Consider the following 18483-nt stretch of genomic DNA (forward strand, 5'->3'; position numbering starts at 1 on the left):
AATCATGAATATGGATAAGGTCATAGAGTCATAGAGATGTACAGCATGGAAATAGACCCTTCAGTCCAACCCGTCCATGCCGACCAGATATCCCAACTAAACACCTGCCTGCACCCGGCCCATATCCCTCCAAACCCTTCCTATTCATATACCCATCCAAATGCCTCTTAAATGTTGCAATTGTACCAGCCTCCACCACATCCTCTGGCAGCTCATTCCATACACGTACCACTCTCTGTGTGAAAAAGTTGCCCCATAGGTCTCTTTTATATCTTTCCCCTCTTATCCTAAACCTATGCCCTCTAGTTCTGGACTCTCCCACCCCAGGGAAAAGACTTTGCCTTTTTACCCTATCCATGCCCCGCATAATTTTGTAAACCTCTATAAGATCACCCCTCAGCCTCCGACGCTGCAGGGAAAACAGTCCCAGCCTGTTCAGCTTCTCCCTATAACTTAAATCCTCCAACTCTGGCAATATCCTTGTAAATCTTTTCTGAACCTTTTCAAGTTTCACAACATCTTTCTGATAGGAAGGAGACCAGAATTGCACACACTATTCCAACAGTGGCCTAACCAATGTCCTGTACAGCCGCAACATGACCTCCTAACTCCTGTACTCCATACTCTGACCAGTAAAGGAAAACATACCAAACGCCACCTTCACTATCCTATCTACCTGCGTCTCCACTTCAAGGAGCTGTGAACCTGTACTCCAAGGTCTCTTTGTTCAGCAACACTCCCTAGGACCTTACCATTAAGTGTATAAGTCCTGCTAAGATTTGCTTTCCCAAAATGCAGTACCTTGCATTTATCTGAATTAAACTCCATCAGCCACTTTTCCTCCGCTACATCGATGACTGTATCGGCGCTGCCTCGTGCTCCCACGAGGAGGTTGAACAGTTCATCCACTTTACCAACACCTTTCACCCCGACCTCAAATTTACCTGGATCGTCTCAGACTCCTCCCTCCCCTTCCTAGACCTCTCCATTTCTAAGTCGGGCGACTGAATCAACACGGACATTTACTATAAACCGACTGACTCCCGCAGCTACCTAGACTACACCTCCTCCCACCCTGCCCCCTGTAAAAACACCATCCCATATTCCCAATTCTTTCATCTCCACTGCATCTGCTCCCAGGAGGACCAGTTCCAACACCGAACAACCCAGATGGCCTCTTTCTTCAAAGACTGCAATTTCCCCCCAGACGTGATCGACGATACTCTCCACCGCATCTCCTCCACTTCCCGCTCCTCCGCCCTTGAGCCCCGCCCCTCCAACCGCCACCAGGACAGAACCCCACTGGTTCTCACCTACCACCACCCCACCAACCTCCTTATACATCGTATCATCCACCGTCATTTCCGCCACCTCCAAACGGACCCCACCACCAGGGATATATTTCCCTCCCCTCCCCTATCAGGGTTCTGAAAAGACCACTCCCTTCGTGACTCCCTCGTCAGGTCCACACCCCCCACCAACCCAACCTCCACTCCGGCACCTTCCCCTGCAACCGCAAGAAATGCAAAACTTGCGCCCACCTCCCTCCTCACTTCCCTCCAAGGCCCCAAGGGATCCTTCCATATCTGCCACAAATTCACCTGCACCTCCACACACATCATTTACTGCATCCGCTGCACCCGATGTGGCCTCCTCTATATTGGGGAGACGGGCCGCCTACTTGCGGAAAGTTTCAGAGAACACCTCTGGGACACCCGGACCAACCAACCCAACCACCCCGTGGCTCAACACTTCAACTCCCCCTCCCGCTCCACCAAGGACATGCAGGTTCTTGGACTCCTCCATCGCCAGACCATAACAACACGACGGTTGGAGGAAGAGCGCCTTATCTTCCGCCTAGGAACCCTCCAACCACAAGGGATGAACTCAGATTTCTCCAGTTTCCTCATTTCCCCTCCCCCCACCTTTTCTCAGTCAAATCCCTCGAACTCAGCACTGCCTTCCTAACCTGCAATCTTCTTCCTGACCTCTCCGCGCCCACCCCCACTCCGGCCTATCACCCTCACCTTGACCTCCTTCCACCTATCGCATTTCCAACGCTCCTGCCCCAAGTCCCTCCTCCCTACTTTTATCTTAGCCTGCTGGAGACACTTTCCTCATTCCTGAAGAAGGGCTCATGCCCAAAATGTCGATTCTCCTGCTCCTTGGATGCTGCCTGACCTGCTGCGCTTTTCCAGCAACACATTTTCAGTATTGGCCCATCTGGTCAAGATCATGTTGTAATCTGAGGTAACAGTCTTTGCTGTCCACTACACCTCCAATTTTGGTGTCATCTGCAAACTTACTAACTGTACCTCTTATGCTCACATCCAAATCATTTCTGTAAATGACAAAAAGTAGAAGAACCAGCACCGATCCTTGTGGCACTCCACTGGTCACAGGCCTCCAGTCTGAAAAACAACCCTCCACCACCACCCTCTGTCTTCTACCTTTGAGCCAGTTCTGTATTCAAATGTCTAGTTCTCCCTGTATTCCATGAGATCTAACCTTGCTAATCAGTCTCCCATGGGAACCTTGTTGAACACCTTACTGAAGTCCATATAGATCACACCTACCGCTCTGCCCTCATCAATCTTCTTTGTTACTTCTTCAAAAAACTCAGTCAAGTTGGTGAGACATGATTTCCCATGAACAAAGCCATGTTGACTATCCCTAATCAGTCCTTGCCTTTCCAAAAACATGTGCATCCTGTCCCTCAGAATTCCCTCCAACAACTTGCCCACCACCGAGGTCAGGCTCACCGGTCTATAGTTCCCTGGCTTGTCTTTACCACCCTTCTTAAACAGTGGCACCACGTTAGCCAACCTCCAGTTTTCCGGCATCTCACCTGTGACTATCAATGATATAAATATCTCTAGCTTCCCACAGAGTTCTCGGGTACGCTTGTTCAGGTCCTGGGGATTTATCCACCTTTAACCATTTCAAGGCATCCAGCACTTCCTCCTCTGTAATCTGGACATTTTGCAAGATGTCACCATCTATTTCCCTACAGTCTATAATTTCCATCTCCTTTTCCACAGTAAATACTGATGCAAAATACTCATTTAGTATCTCCCCCATTTTCTGTGGCTCCACACAAAGGCCGCCTTGCTGATGATTGAGGGGCCCTATTCTCTCCCTAGTTACCCTTTTGTCCTTAATGTATTTGTAAAAACTCTTTGGATTCTCCTTAATTCTATTTGCCAAAGCCAACTTATGTCCCATATTTGCTTTCCTGATTTCCCTCTTAAATATACTCCTACTTCCTTTATACTCTTCTAAAGATTCACTCGATCTATCCTGTCCATACCTTACATCTGCTTCCTTCTTTTTCTTAACCAAACACTCAATTTCTTTAGTCATCCAGCATTCCCTATACCTACCAGCCTTTCCTTTCACCCTGACAGGAATATACTTTCTCTGGATTCTTGTTATCTCATTTCTGAAGGCTTCCCATTTTCCAGCCGTCCCTTTACCTGCGAACATCTGCCCCCAATCAGCTTTCGAAAGTTCTTGCCTAATACCGTGAAAACTGGCCTTTCTCCAATTTAGAACATCAACTTTTAGATCTGGTCTATCCTTTTCCATTGTTATTTTAAATTTAATAGAATTATGGTCGCTGGCCCCAAAGTGCTCCCCCACTGACACCTCAGTCACCTGCCCTGCCTTATTTCCCAAGAGTAGGTCAAGTTTTGCACCTTCTCTAGTAGGTACATCCACATACTGAATCAGAAAATTGTCTTGTACACACTTAAATTCCTCTCCATCTAAACCTTTAACACTATGGCAGTCCCAGTCTATGTTTGGAAAGTTAAAATCCCCTACCATAACCACCCTATTATTCTTACAGATAGTTAAGATCTCCTTACAAGTTTGTTTCTCAATTTCCCTCTGACTATTAGAGGGTCTATAATATAATCCCAATAAGGTTATCATCCCTTTCTTATTTCTCAGTTCCACTCAAATAACTTCCCTGGATGTATTTCTGGGAATATCCTCCCTCAGTAATGCTATCCCTTATCAAAAATGCCACTCCCCCTCCTCTCTTGCCTTCCTTTCTGTCCTTCCTGTAGCATTTGTATCCTGGAACATTAAGCTGCCAGTCCTGCCCATCCCTGAACCATGTTTCTGTAATTGCTATGGTATCCCAGTCCCATGTTCCTAACCATGCCCTGAGTTCATCTGCCTTCCCTGTTAGGCCCTTTGCATTGAAATAAATGCAGTTTAATTTATCAGTCCTACCTTGTCCCCTGCCTGCCCTGACTGTTTGACTCACTTCTGTTCTCAACTGTACACGTTTCAGATCGATCTCTTTCCTCACTATCTCCCTGCCCCCCCCCCCCCCCCACCCCGCCACCACCACCACCACCTTACTAGTTTAAATCCTCCCAAGCAGCTCTAGCAAATCTCCCAGCCAGTATATTAGTCCCCTTCCAATTTAGGTGCAATCCGTCCTGCTCGTCACTTCTACCCCAAAACAGCTTCTAATGATGCAAAAACATGAATCCTTCTCCCATACACCAGCTCCTCAGCCATGCATTCATCTGCTCTATCCTTCTATTCTTGCCCTCACTAGCTCATAGCACGGGAAGTAATCCAAATATTACTACCCTTGAGGACCTCCTTTTTAAATTTCTACCTGACTCTCTGTAATCTCCCTTCAGAATCTCAACCTTTACCCTTCCTATGTCATTGGTTCCAATGCGGACAATGACCTCTTGCTGGCCTCTCTCTCCAGTGAGAACATTCTGCATCCTCTCTGAGACATCCTTGATCCTGGCACCAGGGAAGCAACACACCATTTTGCTTTGTCGCTGCTGGCCACAGAAACGTCTGTCTGTACCTCTGACGACAGAATCCCCTAACACAATTGGTCTCTTGGAACCCGATGTACTCCTCGTTGCGTTAGAGCCAGTCTCAATACCAGAAACTTGGCTGTTCATGCTACATTCCCCTGAGAATCCATCACCCCCTACATTTTCCAAGACAACATACCTGTTTGAAATGGGTATATCCACAAAAGACTCCTGCACCAGCTGCCTACTTCTCTTACCCTTCCTGGAGTTAACCCATCTATGTGAGTGTATCTGAGACTTTCCCCCCCTTTCTATAACTACCATCCATCACATACTGTTGCTGTTGCAAATTCCTCATTGCTTCTAACTGTCTCTCCAACCGATCCATTTGATCTGATAAGATTCGCATCCAACAGCATTTATGACCAGATATAATCCGCAGTAACCCTTAAACTCTCTTTAAACTCCCACATCTGACATGAAGTACATATCACTGTACTGAAGGCTATTTTTGCTCCTTCACAATCTACAGACCCAGAAAATAACACCGTCTTATTCCTCCACAAACACTGCCCCAGGTTAAATGAGTAGTTATGGCTTATATTTTAAGTTTAATCAAGAGACATATCTCCAAAAACACATCCTGAAGAAAGAACCTACACTACTCCCTACTGCAGATTCTCTGTAGGCTACACTTAAAAACAACGATTAACTTATCTGAGTCTGTGCTGTGAACTTCGCCCAACAGTTCCTCCAAGATTTAGTTGTGAATTTCCCTGTTTGTTAATTTCCCCAGATGTACTCCGATGTCCAGTGATACACAAATTCAAACAGCAAAGGCAGTAACTGTGCAGGTTTTCTCTCTCTCTCTCCTGCACTGTCCTCACCATTTGCTTCCTTTGTCTGCTCTTCTCCCTTCTAAACTGCTGTTGTTTTGACTTTTTTTTCCAAAGTGCCAAAACAATGCAACAGCATATAAAACAGTATTTGCTGCTCCTTCAATTCGAGGAAATCACCTCCAACACCTAAAATACCTCAAAAAAGGAGCAGCTGTTACAGCCAGAAATTCTTCCCATCCTCCATCTTGGATTACCCAAGATGAATAACAAAGACGTTTCCTGTAAGGTAGGAGAGTTCAAAACTAGGGGAATTTTTCTTTTAAGATGAGAAGAGAAAGCTTTATAAAGGCCATGAAGGTCAACATTTTTTGATTAGTGTGTGGACTGAACTGTCAGAGGAATTGGAGGATGCAGGTACAGTTACTATGTTTAAAAGACATTTGGATAAGTTCATGAATAGGAACGGTTGGGAGGGATATGGACCACGCACAGGCAGTTGGGACTAGTTCAGTTTGGGAACATGGTCAGTGTGCACTGAGAGGTCTGTTTCTGTGCTGTATGTGGAATTTGAATAATGATCTCCAGTGATCAATGCAGCGTCTACAAAGTAGTAGTGAATCTGGTTTGTTTCAATGTGTCTATGTGCAGCTTGCAGTTCACAGAGGCCTTGGTCAATGTATTGAAATTGTCTCTAACTTTCTTTCCCCATCCCATTTTCATCCTCAGAAAAATCCCAAGCTTGCCTCTGATTGCGTGCCTTTGAGTCTGCATCATATTTCAGGTTAGAGAAAGTGAGGACTGCAGATGCTGGAGATCAGAGCTGAAAAATGTGTTGCTGGAAAAGCGCAGCAGGTCAGGCAGCATCCAAGGAGCAGGAGAGTCGACGTTTCGGACATGAGCCCTTCTTCAGGATTCCTGAAGAAGGGCTTGTGCCCAAATCGTCGTGCTTTCGTCATTCCTGAAGACGCATCGACTCTCCTGCTCCTTGGATGCTGCCTGACCTGCTGTGCTTTTCCAGCAACACATTTTCAGCTCATATTTCAGGTTGGCCAAGTTCCCTTCATGCCATGTCCATTGAACTGCTCGCTCGCTCTCCTCCCAAAGGACTAGTGTTCTGCTGTTATTCTGAGAAGCAGTGCCTCTTAAGTCAATATTTTCAAGTACGTCCCTTGAATGCTCATTAATCTTTGTTTAAAAACAGACAGTTACAGCAGCAGAACCAGGATCTGCGAGAGAAGCTGACTGTCAGCACAAACCGACTGGAGATAATGGAAAGTGATTTTGAATCAAGTCGCCATTACCTTGAAGCAGAGCTGAGCCATGCCAGAGAAGAGATGGATAAACTGAAGGACAAGTTCCGCAGGTCAGCAGCTTCACCCAATGTCTTTGTATAACTTTTCACTCACTGCTCTGTACGTATCTCGGATCAAATCCACACCATGAGCAATGTCAGTGTGATTGTTTGTTGTTCAGACTTCTGCTGTTGAACAATGTGTTGTTTTTTTTTATGTTCAGTTAAGGAGTGTGAATGAGTACTGCAGAGCTGAGAGTAATAAAAGGTAGATGTTTTCCATTTGAAACAGTATGTCTGAGGATCAAGTCTCAACAAGATTGCAGGTGGGTGTTATAATGCAGGATGACAAAAATGCAATGAAAAACATATCGAGTGAAGCTGCTGCAAACATCCCTTTAATTACCAACAAATTAGATCGTCTGTAACCAGCCTGATCTTGTTAAAGTAACTCCACTAAGAAAATCTAATGACCTTTTCTCCCTTCCTATAATTGCCATCCGTCACCTGTAAATTCCTCATTGCCTCGAACTGCTGATCCATTCGATCTGATAGGATTCACAACCAACTACATTTATTGGAGATATAACGTTCAGTAACCCTTAAACTCTCCCAAAACTTCCATGACGATGAGAAGGGCATATCACTCTACTAAAGGCCATCTTGCTCCTTCCAATCTACAGACCCAGAAAATAGCACCGTCTTGTTGCTCTACGAAACTCTGCTCCAGGCTAACTTCATTCTGATGGCTTATATTTTTAAAATTTAATCAAGAGACAGATCCCAAAAAAATATATAATCAAGAAAGAACTCACTCTACTCGCTTACAGCATGGCTACACTTAAAACTGTTTATTTATCTGTTTCTGTGCTGTGACCTCTCCCAGACAGGTTCCTCCAAGATCAGTTGGGAATTTTGCTAATTGTTCAGTTTTCCAAAACACACTCCGATGTTCGGCGATAATGAATTCAAACAGCAAAGGCAGTAACTGCGAATTGATTCACTGCTGTGTCAGTTAGCAGTGTGGGTTTCTCTCTCTCTCTCTCTCCCTGACAGACCATGTGCTCGCTGCCTTTGTCTGTCGTTCTCTCTTTTAAAAATGCTGTGATTTTGACTTTTTTTTCCCCAAGTTCCAAGGATTCTGGGTAATCGAACATGGAGGACAGGAAAAATTTCTGGTTGTAACAGCTGCTCCTTTTTTGAGGCATTTTAGGTGTTGGAGCTGATTTCCTCGATTTCCAGGAGCAACAATTCCTGTTTTATATGGTGTTGCATTGTTTTGGAACTTTGTAGGGAAAAAAAAAGTCAAAACAACAGCACTTTTAAAAGGGAGAAGAGCAGACAAAGGAAGCACATGGTGAGGTCATTGCAGGAGAGAGAGAGAGAGAGAGAGTGCGAAAGACACTGTCAGAGCAGTGAACCTGCGCAGTTAATGCCTTTGCTATTTGAATTCGTGTATCGCTGGACATCGGAGTGCGTCTGGGAAAATTAACAAGCAGCGAAATTCACAATTAATCTTGGAGGAACCAGTTTGGGAGAGGTCACAGCACAGAAACAGATAAGTGAATATTTAAGCGTGGCCTTACAGTAAGTTTGCGGTAATGAGTAGAGTGGGTTCTTTCTTGATTATATGTTTTATGGAGATATGACTCTTGATTAAACTTAAAATATAAGCAATAAGTATTAATTCAACCCGGAGCAATGTTTTGCAGAGGAATAAGACAGTCCTATTTTCTGGGTCTGTAGATTGAAAGAAGCAAAAATGGCCCTTAGTCAGGTGATGTGCTCTTCTTGTCAGGTGTGGGAGTTTAGCGAGAGTCTACGGGTTACTGAGGATTACATCTGCAAAAAATGTCATTGGTTGCCAATCCTATCAGATAGAATGGATCGTCAGTTAAAGGAATTTACAAGAGCAAGGGGATGTAATGCATGGCAGTTATAGGAAAGGGGAAGGGGGGGAAAGTCTCAGATACAGTCACATAGAGAAAGGTAAGGTAGTGCAGGAGTCTTCTGTGGCTATACCCATTTCAAACAAGTATGCTGTTTTGGTGAATGTAGGGGGTGTTGGATTCTCAAGGGAACATAGCACAAACAGCCAGGTTTGTGGTATTCAGACTGGCTATAATGTAATGAGAGGTATGTTGGGTTCCAAATGATCAATTGTCTTAGGGGACTCTCTAGTCCGAGGTACAAACATAGACTGGGACTGCCATAGTGTTAAGGGTTTAGATGGAGAGGAATTTGTTCAGTGTGTACAAGACAACTGGGAAATAAGGCAGGGCAGGTGACTGAGGTGTCAGTAGGGGGAGCACTTTGGGGCCTTTCAAAAGCTGATTGGGGGCAGATGTTCGCAGGTAAAGGCACGGCTGGAAAATGGGAAGCCTTCAGAAATGAGATAACAAGAATCCAGAGAAAGTATATTCCTGTTAGGATGAAAGGGAAGGCTGGTAGGTATAGGGAATGCCGGATGACGAAAGAAATTGAGGATTTGGTTAAGAAAAAGAAGGAAGCGTATGTAAAGTATAGACAGGATAGATCGAGTGAATCCTTAGAGGGGTCTAAAGGAAGTAGGAGTATACTTAAGAGGGAAATCAGGAGGGCAAAAAGGGGACATGAGATAGCTTTGGCAAGTAGAGTTAAGGAGAATCTAAAGGGTTTTTACAAATATATTAAGGACAAAAGGGTAACTAGGGAGAGAATAGGGCCCCTCAAAGATCAGCAAGGCGGCCTTTGTGTGGAGCCACAGAAAATGGGGGAGATACTAAATGAGTATTTTGCATCAGTATTTACTGTGGAAAAGGAGATGGAAATTATAGACTGTAGGGAAATAGATGGTGACATCTTGCAAAATGTCCAGATTACAGAGGAGGAAGTGCTGGATGTCTTGAAATGCATAAAGGTGGATAAGTCCCCAGGACCTGGTCAGGTGTACACTAGAAGTCTGTGGGAAGTTAGAGAAGTGATTGCTGGGCCTCTTACGGAGATATTTGTATCATCGATAGTTACAGGTGAGGTGTAGGAAGACTGGAGGTTGGCAACGTGGTACCACTGTTTAAGAAGGGTGCTAAGTACAAGCCAGGGAACTATAGACGTCGGTGGTGGGCAAGTTGTTGGAGGGAATCCTGAGGGACAAGATGTACATTAGTTTGGAAAGGCAAGGACTGATTCGGGATGGTCAGCATGGCTTTGTGCGTGGGAAATCGTGTCTCACAAACTTGATTAAGTTTTTTTTTGAAGAAGTAACAGAGGACTAATGACGGCAGAGCGGTTGATGTAATCTGTATGGACTTCAGTAAGGCGTTCGACAAGGTTCCCCATGGGAGACTGATTAGCAAGGTTAGATCTCACAATACAGGGAGAACTAGACATTTGAATACAGAACTGGCTCAAAGGTAGATGACAGTGGGTGGTGGTGGAGGGTTGTTTTTCAGACTGGAAGCCTGTGACAGTGGAGTGCCACAAAGATCGGTGCAGGGTCTACTACTTTTCATTATTTACATAAATGATTTGGATGTGAGCATAAGAGGTACAGTTAGTATGTTTGCAGATGGCACCAAAATTGGAGGTGTAGTGGACAGCGAAGAAGATTACCTCAGATTACAACAGGATCTTGACCAGATGGACCAATGGGCTGAGAAGTGGCAGATAGAGTTTAACTCTGATCAATGCGAGGTGCTGCATTTTGGGAAAACAAATCTGAGCAGGACTTATACACTTTATGGTAAGGTCCTAGGGAGTGTTGCTAAACAAAGAGACCTTGGAGTGCAGGTTCATAGCTCCTTGAAAGTGGAGCCGCAGGTAGATAGAATAGAGAAGAAGGCGTTTCGTATGCTTTCCTTTATTGGTCAGAGTGCTGAGTACAGGAGTTGGGAGGTCATGTTGCGGCGGTACAGGACATCAGTTAGGCTACTGTTGGAATATTGCGTGCAATTCTGGTCTCCTTCCTATCAGAAAGATGTTGTGAAACTTGAAAGGGTTCAGAAAAGATTTACAAGGATGTTGCCAGGGTTGGATGATTTGAGCTATAGGGAGAAGTTGAACAGACTGGGCTGTTTTCCCTGGAGCATCAGAGGCTGAGGGGTAACTTTACAGAGGTTATAAAATCATGAGGGACATGGATAGGATAAATAGGTAAAATCTTTCCCTGGGGCAGGGGAGTCTAGAACTAGAGGGCATAGGTTTAGGATGAGAGGGGAAAGATAGCGAAAAGACCTCAGGGGCAACTTATTCACGCAGAGGGTGGTACGTGTATGGAATGAGCTGCCAGAGGAAGTGGTGGAGGCTGGTACAATTGCAACATTTAAGAGGCATTTGGATGGGTATATGAATAGGAAGAGTTTGGAGGGATATGGCCAGGTGCTAGCAGGTGGGACTAGATTGGGTTGGGATATCTGGTCGGCAGGGATGGGTTGGACCGAAGGGTCTGTTTCCATGCTGTACATCTCTATGACTCTAATTTCAACAGCATATAAAACAGTGATTGCTGCTCCTTGAATTTGAGGAAATCACCCCCAAACCTAAAATACTTCAAACAAGGAGAAGCCTGTTACAGCCAGAAATTTTTCCCATCCTCCATTTTGGATTACCCAGAATCCTTCTGGGTCAGAAGTGGGGCTGCTCATTGCTGATTGTACAATGTTCAGTGTTGTTTGTGATGGTTCCGAGCTGGGGGAGTTTTTAGAGGTATGAAGCAAAGCATGTCCAAATGCAGCAAGACCTGGGCGGTGTCTCACTTTCAGCTGACAACTGTCAAGTAATGTTCACACGTGACAAATGGCAGCTAATGACTGCCTCCAACAAAATCCAATCTAACCATCACCTCTTGATACTCAGTGGCTTATTGTCATCAAATCCCCCACAATCAACCTCCTGTGTGTTACCATTGATCAGAAACTGAACTTATACCAGCTGTATAAATACACTGGCTATGAGAGCAGATCAGGGACTGTGGATCCTGCAACCAGTATTCCCCTCCTTACTCCCCAAAGCCTGTCCTCCATGTAGGAGAGTGTGATGGAGTACTCCCCACTTCCTGAACAGCTGCAACTACAGCAACAAGCTTCACACCATCCAGAATAAGCCAACCATTTGGTACCACCTCCACATACATCCACTCCCTCTACATGTGATGCTGACTAACAGCAATAAGTGTACTAACTTTATAGTGCACTGCAGAAACTCCGTAACGCTGCTTAGACAGCACTTTCCAAGCCCACTTCCATCTTGAAGGACAAGGGCAGCAGATACATAGGAACGCCATCATCTGTAAGTTCCCCTCTAAGCTACTCACCATCCTGATTTGGAAGCGTATTGCTGTTCCTTCACTGTTGCTGGGTCAAAATCCTTGAAGGCAGCTCACCACACCTCCCCCAGGGCAACTAGGGATGGGCAGGTATTCCTGGCTAACTAGCCAGCTATCACTGTGTCCTGTGAAAGGATATTTGGATATTTGCAGGCTGGGCGTTGTTAGAGCTATCCAGTCAGTTTCCATTTCCAAGCATGTTTGTCTGTCTATGGTCTACTTCCCTGAACTGTCCATCTGATATCCCCCTTTATCTTCACATCCAGAGCATTTAAAAACAGTGATTCCAGGGTATTTCCACTGGCTGTCTTACAACGTTCTTCCTCACATCTCTCCTTGCAGCTTTTGTCCAAAATCTTAAGTTTGTGTCCTCCAGAACTGCTTAACACTTGAGCACTGAACTCCAAATTGTTTTTCTGAAAGACTGTGTGGTTTTCTACTTCATTTCCTCAGAGCTGAGTCCACTATAGAGTATCCTCAACCCTCTGTTTCCTCCATCCACTCAGCTGCTTGTTAACTGGTGGGAACTCCAAACTGCACACAGCCCGGATCTCCAGGATGCTGGATTCTCGACATGGGATCCCTGTTTGTCAGTGATTCACTGTAAAATCTGATGTGGATTCTTTCCTCTGCCCATGTAGATTGCAGAATAGCTACACTGCATCACAGCGAGCTAACCAAGAGCTAGAGGACAAGTTGCATGCCCTGGTGAGTAACCATGTCAATGCAGGTCACTGTCTGTAGGGATACCAGTCTTTGGCTTTCAGAACGTACAGCTATTGCATAGCACTGACTGTTTGAGTGCCAGGTTGGTCTAACCTACAGAAGTGCGTACGTACACTAGTGTATGTAACTTTGAATGTTGTGCAATGCAACACATTATTGTTATTCACTTAGTCTCTATCATGTGAATGAATTTATTTGTTTTATGATGTAATGCCAGTCTGATATCCTAAATTTCTTTTCCATTTTAAATATATAAAATGAAAAAGAGTGGTCCTTTAGTGGATGGAGAAAGGGGGATTTAGTTATGGGATATGATGAAATCGCCAAGGCATTGAATGGCTAGTTTGTGTTGAGCAGACGCAGCATGGGTTCATGAAGGTCTCTACTCAGGAAACATTATTAAAGCTAAGACACTTTTTTTTAACAATAAAGGAATTAAGGGATACAGTGGGGAAGTAGAGCTGAGTCAATGAAAAGATCACAGAACATAGAACAATACAGCATAGAACAGGCCCTTCGGCCCTCGATGTTGCATCTACCTGTGAACTATTCTAAGCTCATCCCCCTACACTATCCCATCATCATCCATGTGCTTATCCAACAAAATAAGATCAGCCATGATCTTACTGAATGGGGGACTGGGCTTGAAAGAGCAGATGGCCCACTCCTGCTCCTAGTTCTTATGTTGACATTTTTACATTGCCTGAACAGAACGGTTTGTGTAAGGGAATGTTTAAAAAGTTGATGTAAACAAGGTATCAGAGAATTATTTGAGTTTATTGGTGGTGTACAGGTTTTGTGGTGTTTAGTAGATTGCATGTGTAATATCCCAGATCTCCAAATGTGTTCATGATCCTCTGAGACCAGTTTAAAGAGAAAGGAGAGATTTGTTTTTATAATTGTGCCTTTCATACAGCAGGGTGTCCTAAAATACCACAGCCTTTTACTGCATGGCAGGAGGCCACTTGGCCTGTCAGTTGTGCTAGCTCTTTGATAGATTTGTCTACTTTGTCATCCCCATCCATTCCCATGACTTGGAAAACTAGTCCCCTTCAAATTCCTGATGAGGGCTTTTGCCTGAAATGTCGAGTCTCCTCCTAGGATGCTGCCTGACCTGCTGTGCTTTTCCAGCACCACACTGTGCAGTCCTGACTTGTGCCCTTCAAATACATGTCCAATTTAAGAGGTTATCCCAAATGTACAGCACAGAAATGTGAGATTTGGTCTAACTTTGCTGTGCTGGTAATATGATCCGTCTACCTCTTCCCATTCGATCGATCTCCTCCCAGACTTTTAGCGTATCCTTCAATTTCCTTGTGCCTCGTTTACTGAAGTTTCCTAGCAACATTCTATTCCATGTTCCGTGCCTTTTCCTGCAACTCTGCAATTCTCTTTCAAAATCACAGTTGAATTGGCCTCCTTTCAGGCAGTGCCTGAAAGACCCTGACCGCACAGTTCCCTCCTGTCGCTGCTGGTCCTATATTTGTCACTATGGTTTGATTTGTGCCTCTGGGTTTTGACCCTACCCCTAGTGGGAGCAGTTTATCTTGATTTCCTTGGAACATCTTGATCAGGTTTCTTCTCCAAAGGGAACGGTCTGGTCTTCTCTGGTCAGTCCTTGAACTGAAATCTTTCACCTTTGGAGTCATCCTTGTGATTCTTTATTGTATTGTCCCATCTTTACAAAAGGGTGTGTCCTTCATGGGATGTGGATGTTGCAGCTTTAGCCACCATTTAGAACATAGAACATAGAACAATACAGCACAGAACAGGCCCCACAGAACATCTATCCTAGATTAAGCACCCATCCATGTACCTATCCAATTGCCGCTTAAAGGTCGCCAATGATTCTGACTCTACCACTCCCACGGGCAGCGCATTCCATGCCCCCACCATCTCTGGGTAAAGAACCCACCCCTGACATCTCCCCTATACCTTCCACCTTTCACCTTAAATTTATGTCCCCTTGTAACACTCTGTTGTACCCGGGGAAAAAGTTTCTGACTGTCTACTCTATCTATTCCCCTGATCATCTTATAAACCTCTATCAAGTCACCCCTCATCCTTTGCCGTTCCAACAAGAAAAGGCCGAGAACTCTCAACCTATCCTCGTACGACCTATTCTCCATTCCAAGCAACCTCCTGGTAAATCTCCTCTGCACCCTCTCCAAAGCTTCCACATCTTTCCTAAAGTGAGGCGACCAGAACTGCACACAGTACTCCAAATGTGGCCTAACCAAAGTCCTGTACAGCTGCAACATCACTTCACGACTCTTGAATTCAATCCCTCTGCTAATGAACGCTAATACACCATAGGCCTTCTTACAAGCTCTATCCACCTGAGTGGCAACTTTCAAAGATCTATGTACATAGACCCCAAGATCCCTCTGTTCCTCCACCTGACTAAGAACCCTACCGTTAACCCTGTATTCCGCATTCTTATTTGTTCTTCCAAAATGGAGAACCTCACACTTGGCAGGGTTGAACTCCATCTGCCACTCCTCAGCCCAGCTCTGCATCGTATCTAAGTCCCTTTGCAGCCGACAACAGCCCTCCTCACTGTCCACCAATCTACGTATCTTCGCAAATTTACTGACCCACCCTTCAACTCCTTCATCCAAGTCATTAATAAAAATTACAAACAGCAGAGGACCCAGAACTGATCCCTGCGGAACTCCACTTGTAACTGGGCTCCAGGCTGAATATTTACCATCTACCACCACTCTCTGACTTCGACCGGTTAGCCAGTTTTCTATCCAATTGGCTAAATTTCCCTCTATCCCATGCCTCCTGACTTTCCGCATAAGCCTACCATGGGGAACCTTATCAAATGCCTTACTAAAATCCATGTACACTACATCCACTGCTCTACCCTCATCCACATGCTTGGTCACCTCCTCAAAGAATTCAATAAGACTTGTAAGGCAAGACCTACCCTTCACAAATCCGTGCTGGCTGTCCCTAATCAAGCCTCATAAATCCTATCCCTGTCCCTCATAAATCCTATCCCTCAGTACCCTTTCCATTACTTTGCCTACCACAGAAGTAAGACTAACTGGCCTGTAATTCCCGGGGTTATCCCTATTCCCTTTTTTGAACAGGGGCACAACATTCACCACTCTCCAGTCCCCTGGTACCACCCCCATTGACAGTGAAGACGAAAAGATCATTGCCAACGGTACTGCAATTTCCTCTCTTGCTTCCCACATAATCCTAGGATATATCCCGTCAGGCCCGGGGGACTTGTCTATCCTCAAGTTGCTCAAAATGTCCAACACATCTTCCTTCCTAACAAGTATCTCTTCTAGCTTACCAGTCCGTTTCACACTCTCCTCTTCAACAATACGGTCCCTCTCGTTCGTAAATACTGAAGAAAAGTACTCATTCAAGACCTCTCCTATCTCTTCCGACTCAATACACAATCTCCCACCTACTGTCCTTGATCGGACCTACCCTCGTTCTCGTCATTCTCATGTTTCTCACATACGCATAAAGTGCCTTGGGGTTATCCTTGATCCTATCCGCCAAGGATTTTTCATGCCCTCTCTTAGCTCTCCTAATCCCTTTCTTCAGGTCCCTTCTAGCTATCCTGTATCCCTCCACTGCCCTGTCCGAACCCTGTTTCCTCAACCTTATGTAAGCCTCCTTCTTCCTCTTTACTAGACATTCAACCTCCCTCGTCAACCAAGGCTCCCTCACACGACCATTTCTTTCCTGCCTGATAGGTACATACATATCAAGGACACGTCGTATCTGTTCCTTGAAAAAGTTCCACATTTCCACCACATCCTTCCCTGACAGCCTATGCTCCCAACTTATGCTCCTCAAATCCTGTCTTACAGCATCGTAATTTCCCTTACCCCAATTGTAAAATCTACCCTGTTGTGCGCACCTATCTCTCTCCATAACCAAGAGAGATTGTGGTCACCATCACCAAAATGTTCACCCACTAACAAGCCCATCACTTGTCCCGGTTCATTACCGAGTACCAAATCCAATATGGCCTCCCCTCTGGTTGGACAATCTACATACTGAGTTAGAAAAGCTTCCTGGACACACTGCACAAACACCGCCCCATCCAATCTACTTGATCTGAAGAGCTTCCAATCAATATTTGGGAAGTTGAAATCGCCCATGACTACTACCTTGTGGCTTCTGCACCTTTCCAAAATCTGTTTCCCAATCTGTTTCTCCACATCTCTGCTGCTATTTCTGACCCATCCCGAGTTGTTCAGAAGGCAGTTAAACATCAGCCTCATTGCTGTGGGTCTGGAGTCATATGTCGGCCAGACCAGGTAAGGATGACAGATTTCCTTTCCGAAGGGACATTGGTTACGTTAGATTTTCCTGATGATAATTACATGGTCATCACTGGGCTCTGAGTTCCAGGTTTGTTTATTGAACTCCAATTCCACAATCTGCTGTGGTGGGATTTGAACCCAGGTCCCCAGAACATTACCTGGGTCTAATTCAAATGACAATAGCACAGGGACATCTAGAATTGGCTGGAATCCTGCAGGGAAGGGTGAAGCAGTGATTTCCAAAGGTTCTCCATATCTTCTCTGCCTTAGTAGTGCAGAAAATGTGTTGCTGGAAAAGCACAGCAGGTCAGGCAGCATCCAAGGAACAGGAAATTCGACGTTTCAGGCATAAGCCCTTCATCAGGAATGAGTAGTAGTGCAGCCAGTGTCAGTGATTCTGTTCCTCGTTGACTCATTCAGATGACATAGCAGGGAGCCCTGTCATTCTCTGGGACCTTTCCAGCACAAGGGCCATTCGCTCCATCATGCCTGCACTGGTCAAGAAACCTCTGACGACACTAAAGCCCATCTTACAGCTTTCGGCCCAGTTAGAAGTGATGCTGATCACTGCGATCAGGTGACTTGCTTTCTCAAACACCCAGTTTAAAACAGTTTGTTTTCATTTTAGCTCACTATTTTAAAATGGGCAGGAATGAAAAGACATGGTCATCGCCTTATACTTGACTGTCAGATCCCTGATCAACCATCACTGCCACAAGGGAAATAAGCCCAACCCATGGAATCCTTCCTCATCGCTCAGACTCACCAGATCAGGCAGCATCCTGGCAAATCCCCTCAGCTCCCTTCTCCAGGACAATCACATATCCCTGTAATAAGGCCACCCAGATAGCACACAGGACTCCAGTTGTGGTCTTACAAGCTTTGTATACAATTCCAGCACAGCCTGATTACTCTGGTACTCTGTGCCTTGACTTCTGAGACCAGGTTGTCCAAATACCTTGTTTGGCACTTGACCTGACTGCCCGACCAGCTTTAGGGATCTGTGGAAATGCCCACCAAGGTCCTGCTGATGACTGGGACAGTCTCAGGTCTCACCATTCGTCATGTAATGCCTTGTCTCGTTAACCCTTCTTCAGTGCATTACCTCTCACTTTTCTGGGTTGGATGTTATTTCTCACTGCTGTGCCCAACCTGTTGATATCCTCCCGCAGTTTATGGTCCTCTTCATTATTTCCCACAACTAATTTCTGCACCTTTAAGGCCAGAG

At 45.1% G+C, this 18483-nt stretch overlaps 1 protein-coding gene across 6 annotated transcripts in view; it reads left to right on the forward strand.

The window, feature by feature from the left end:
* Nucleotides 1–18483, forward strand: part of tjap1 (tight junction associated protein 1 (peripheral)) — a 138048-nt gene that overhangs the window by 106991 nt on the left and 12574 nt on the right. For all 6 annotated transcript variants that reach the window (XM_060848134.1, XM_060848153.1, XM_060848181.1 and 3 more), the window contains 2 exons: nt 6837–6998; nt 12870–12936. In XM_060848134.1, coding sequence (XP_060704117.1) covers nt 6837–6998; nt 12870–12936 — 229 coding nt within the window. The remainder of the gene's footprint in view (nt 1–6836; nt 6999–12869; nt 12937–18483) is intronic.

This window comes from Hemiscyllium ocellatum, chromosome 3 (genome assembly GCF_020745735.1).
Source record: "Hemiscyllium ocellatum isolate sHemOce1 chromosome 3, sHemOce1.pat.X.cur, whole genome shotgun sequence".
Taxonomy (NCBI): domain Eukaryota; kingdom Metazoa; phylum Chordata; class Chondrichthyes; order Orectolobiformes; family Hemiscylliidae; genus Hemiscyllium; species Hemiscyllium ocellatum.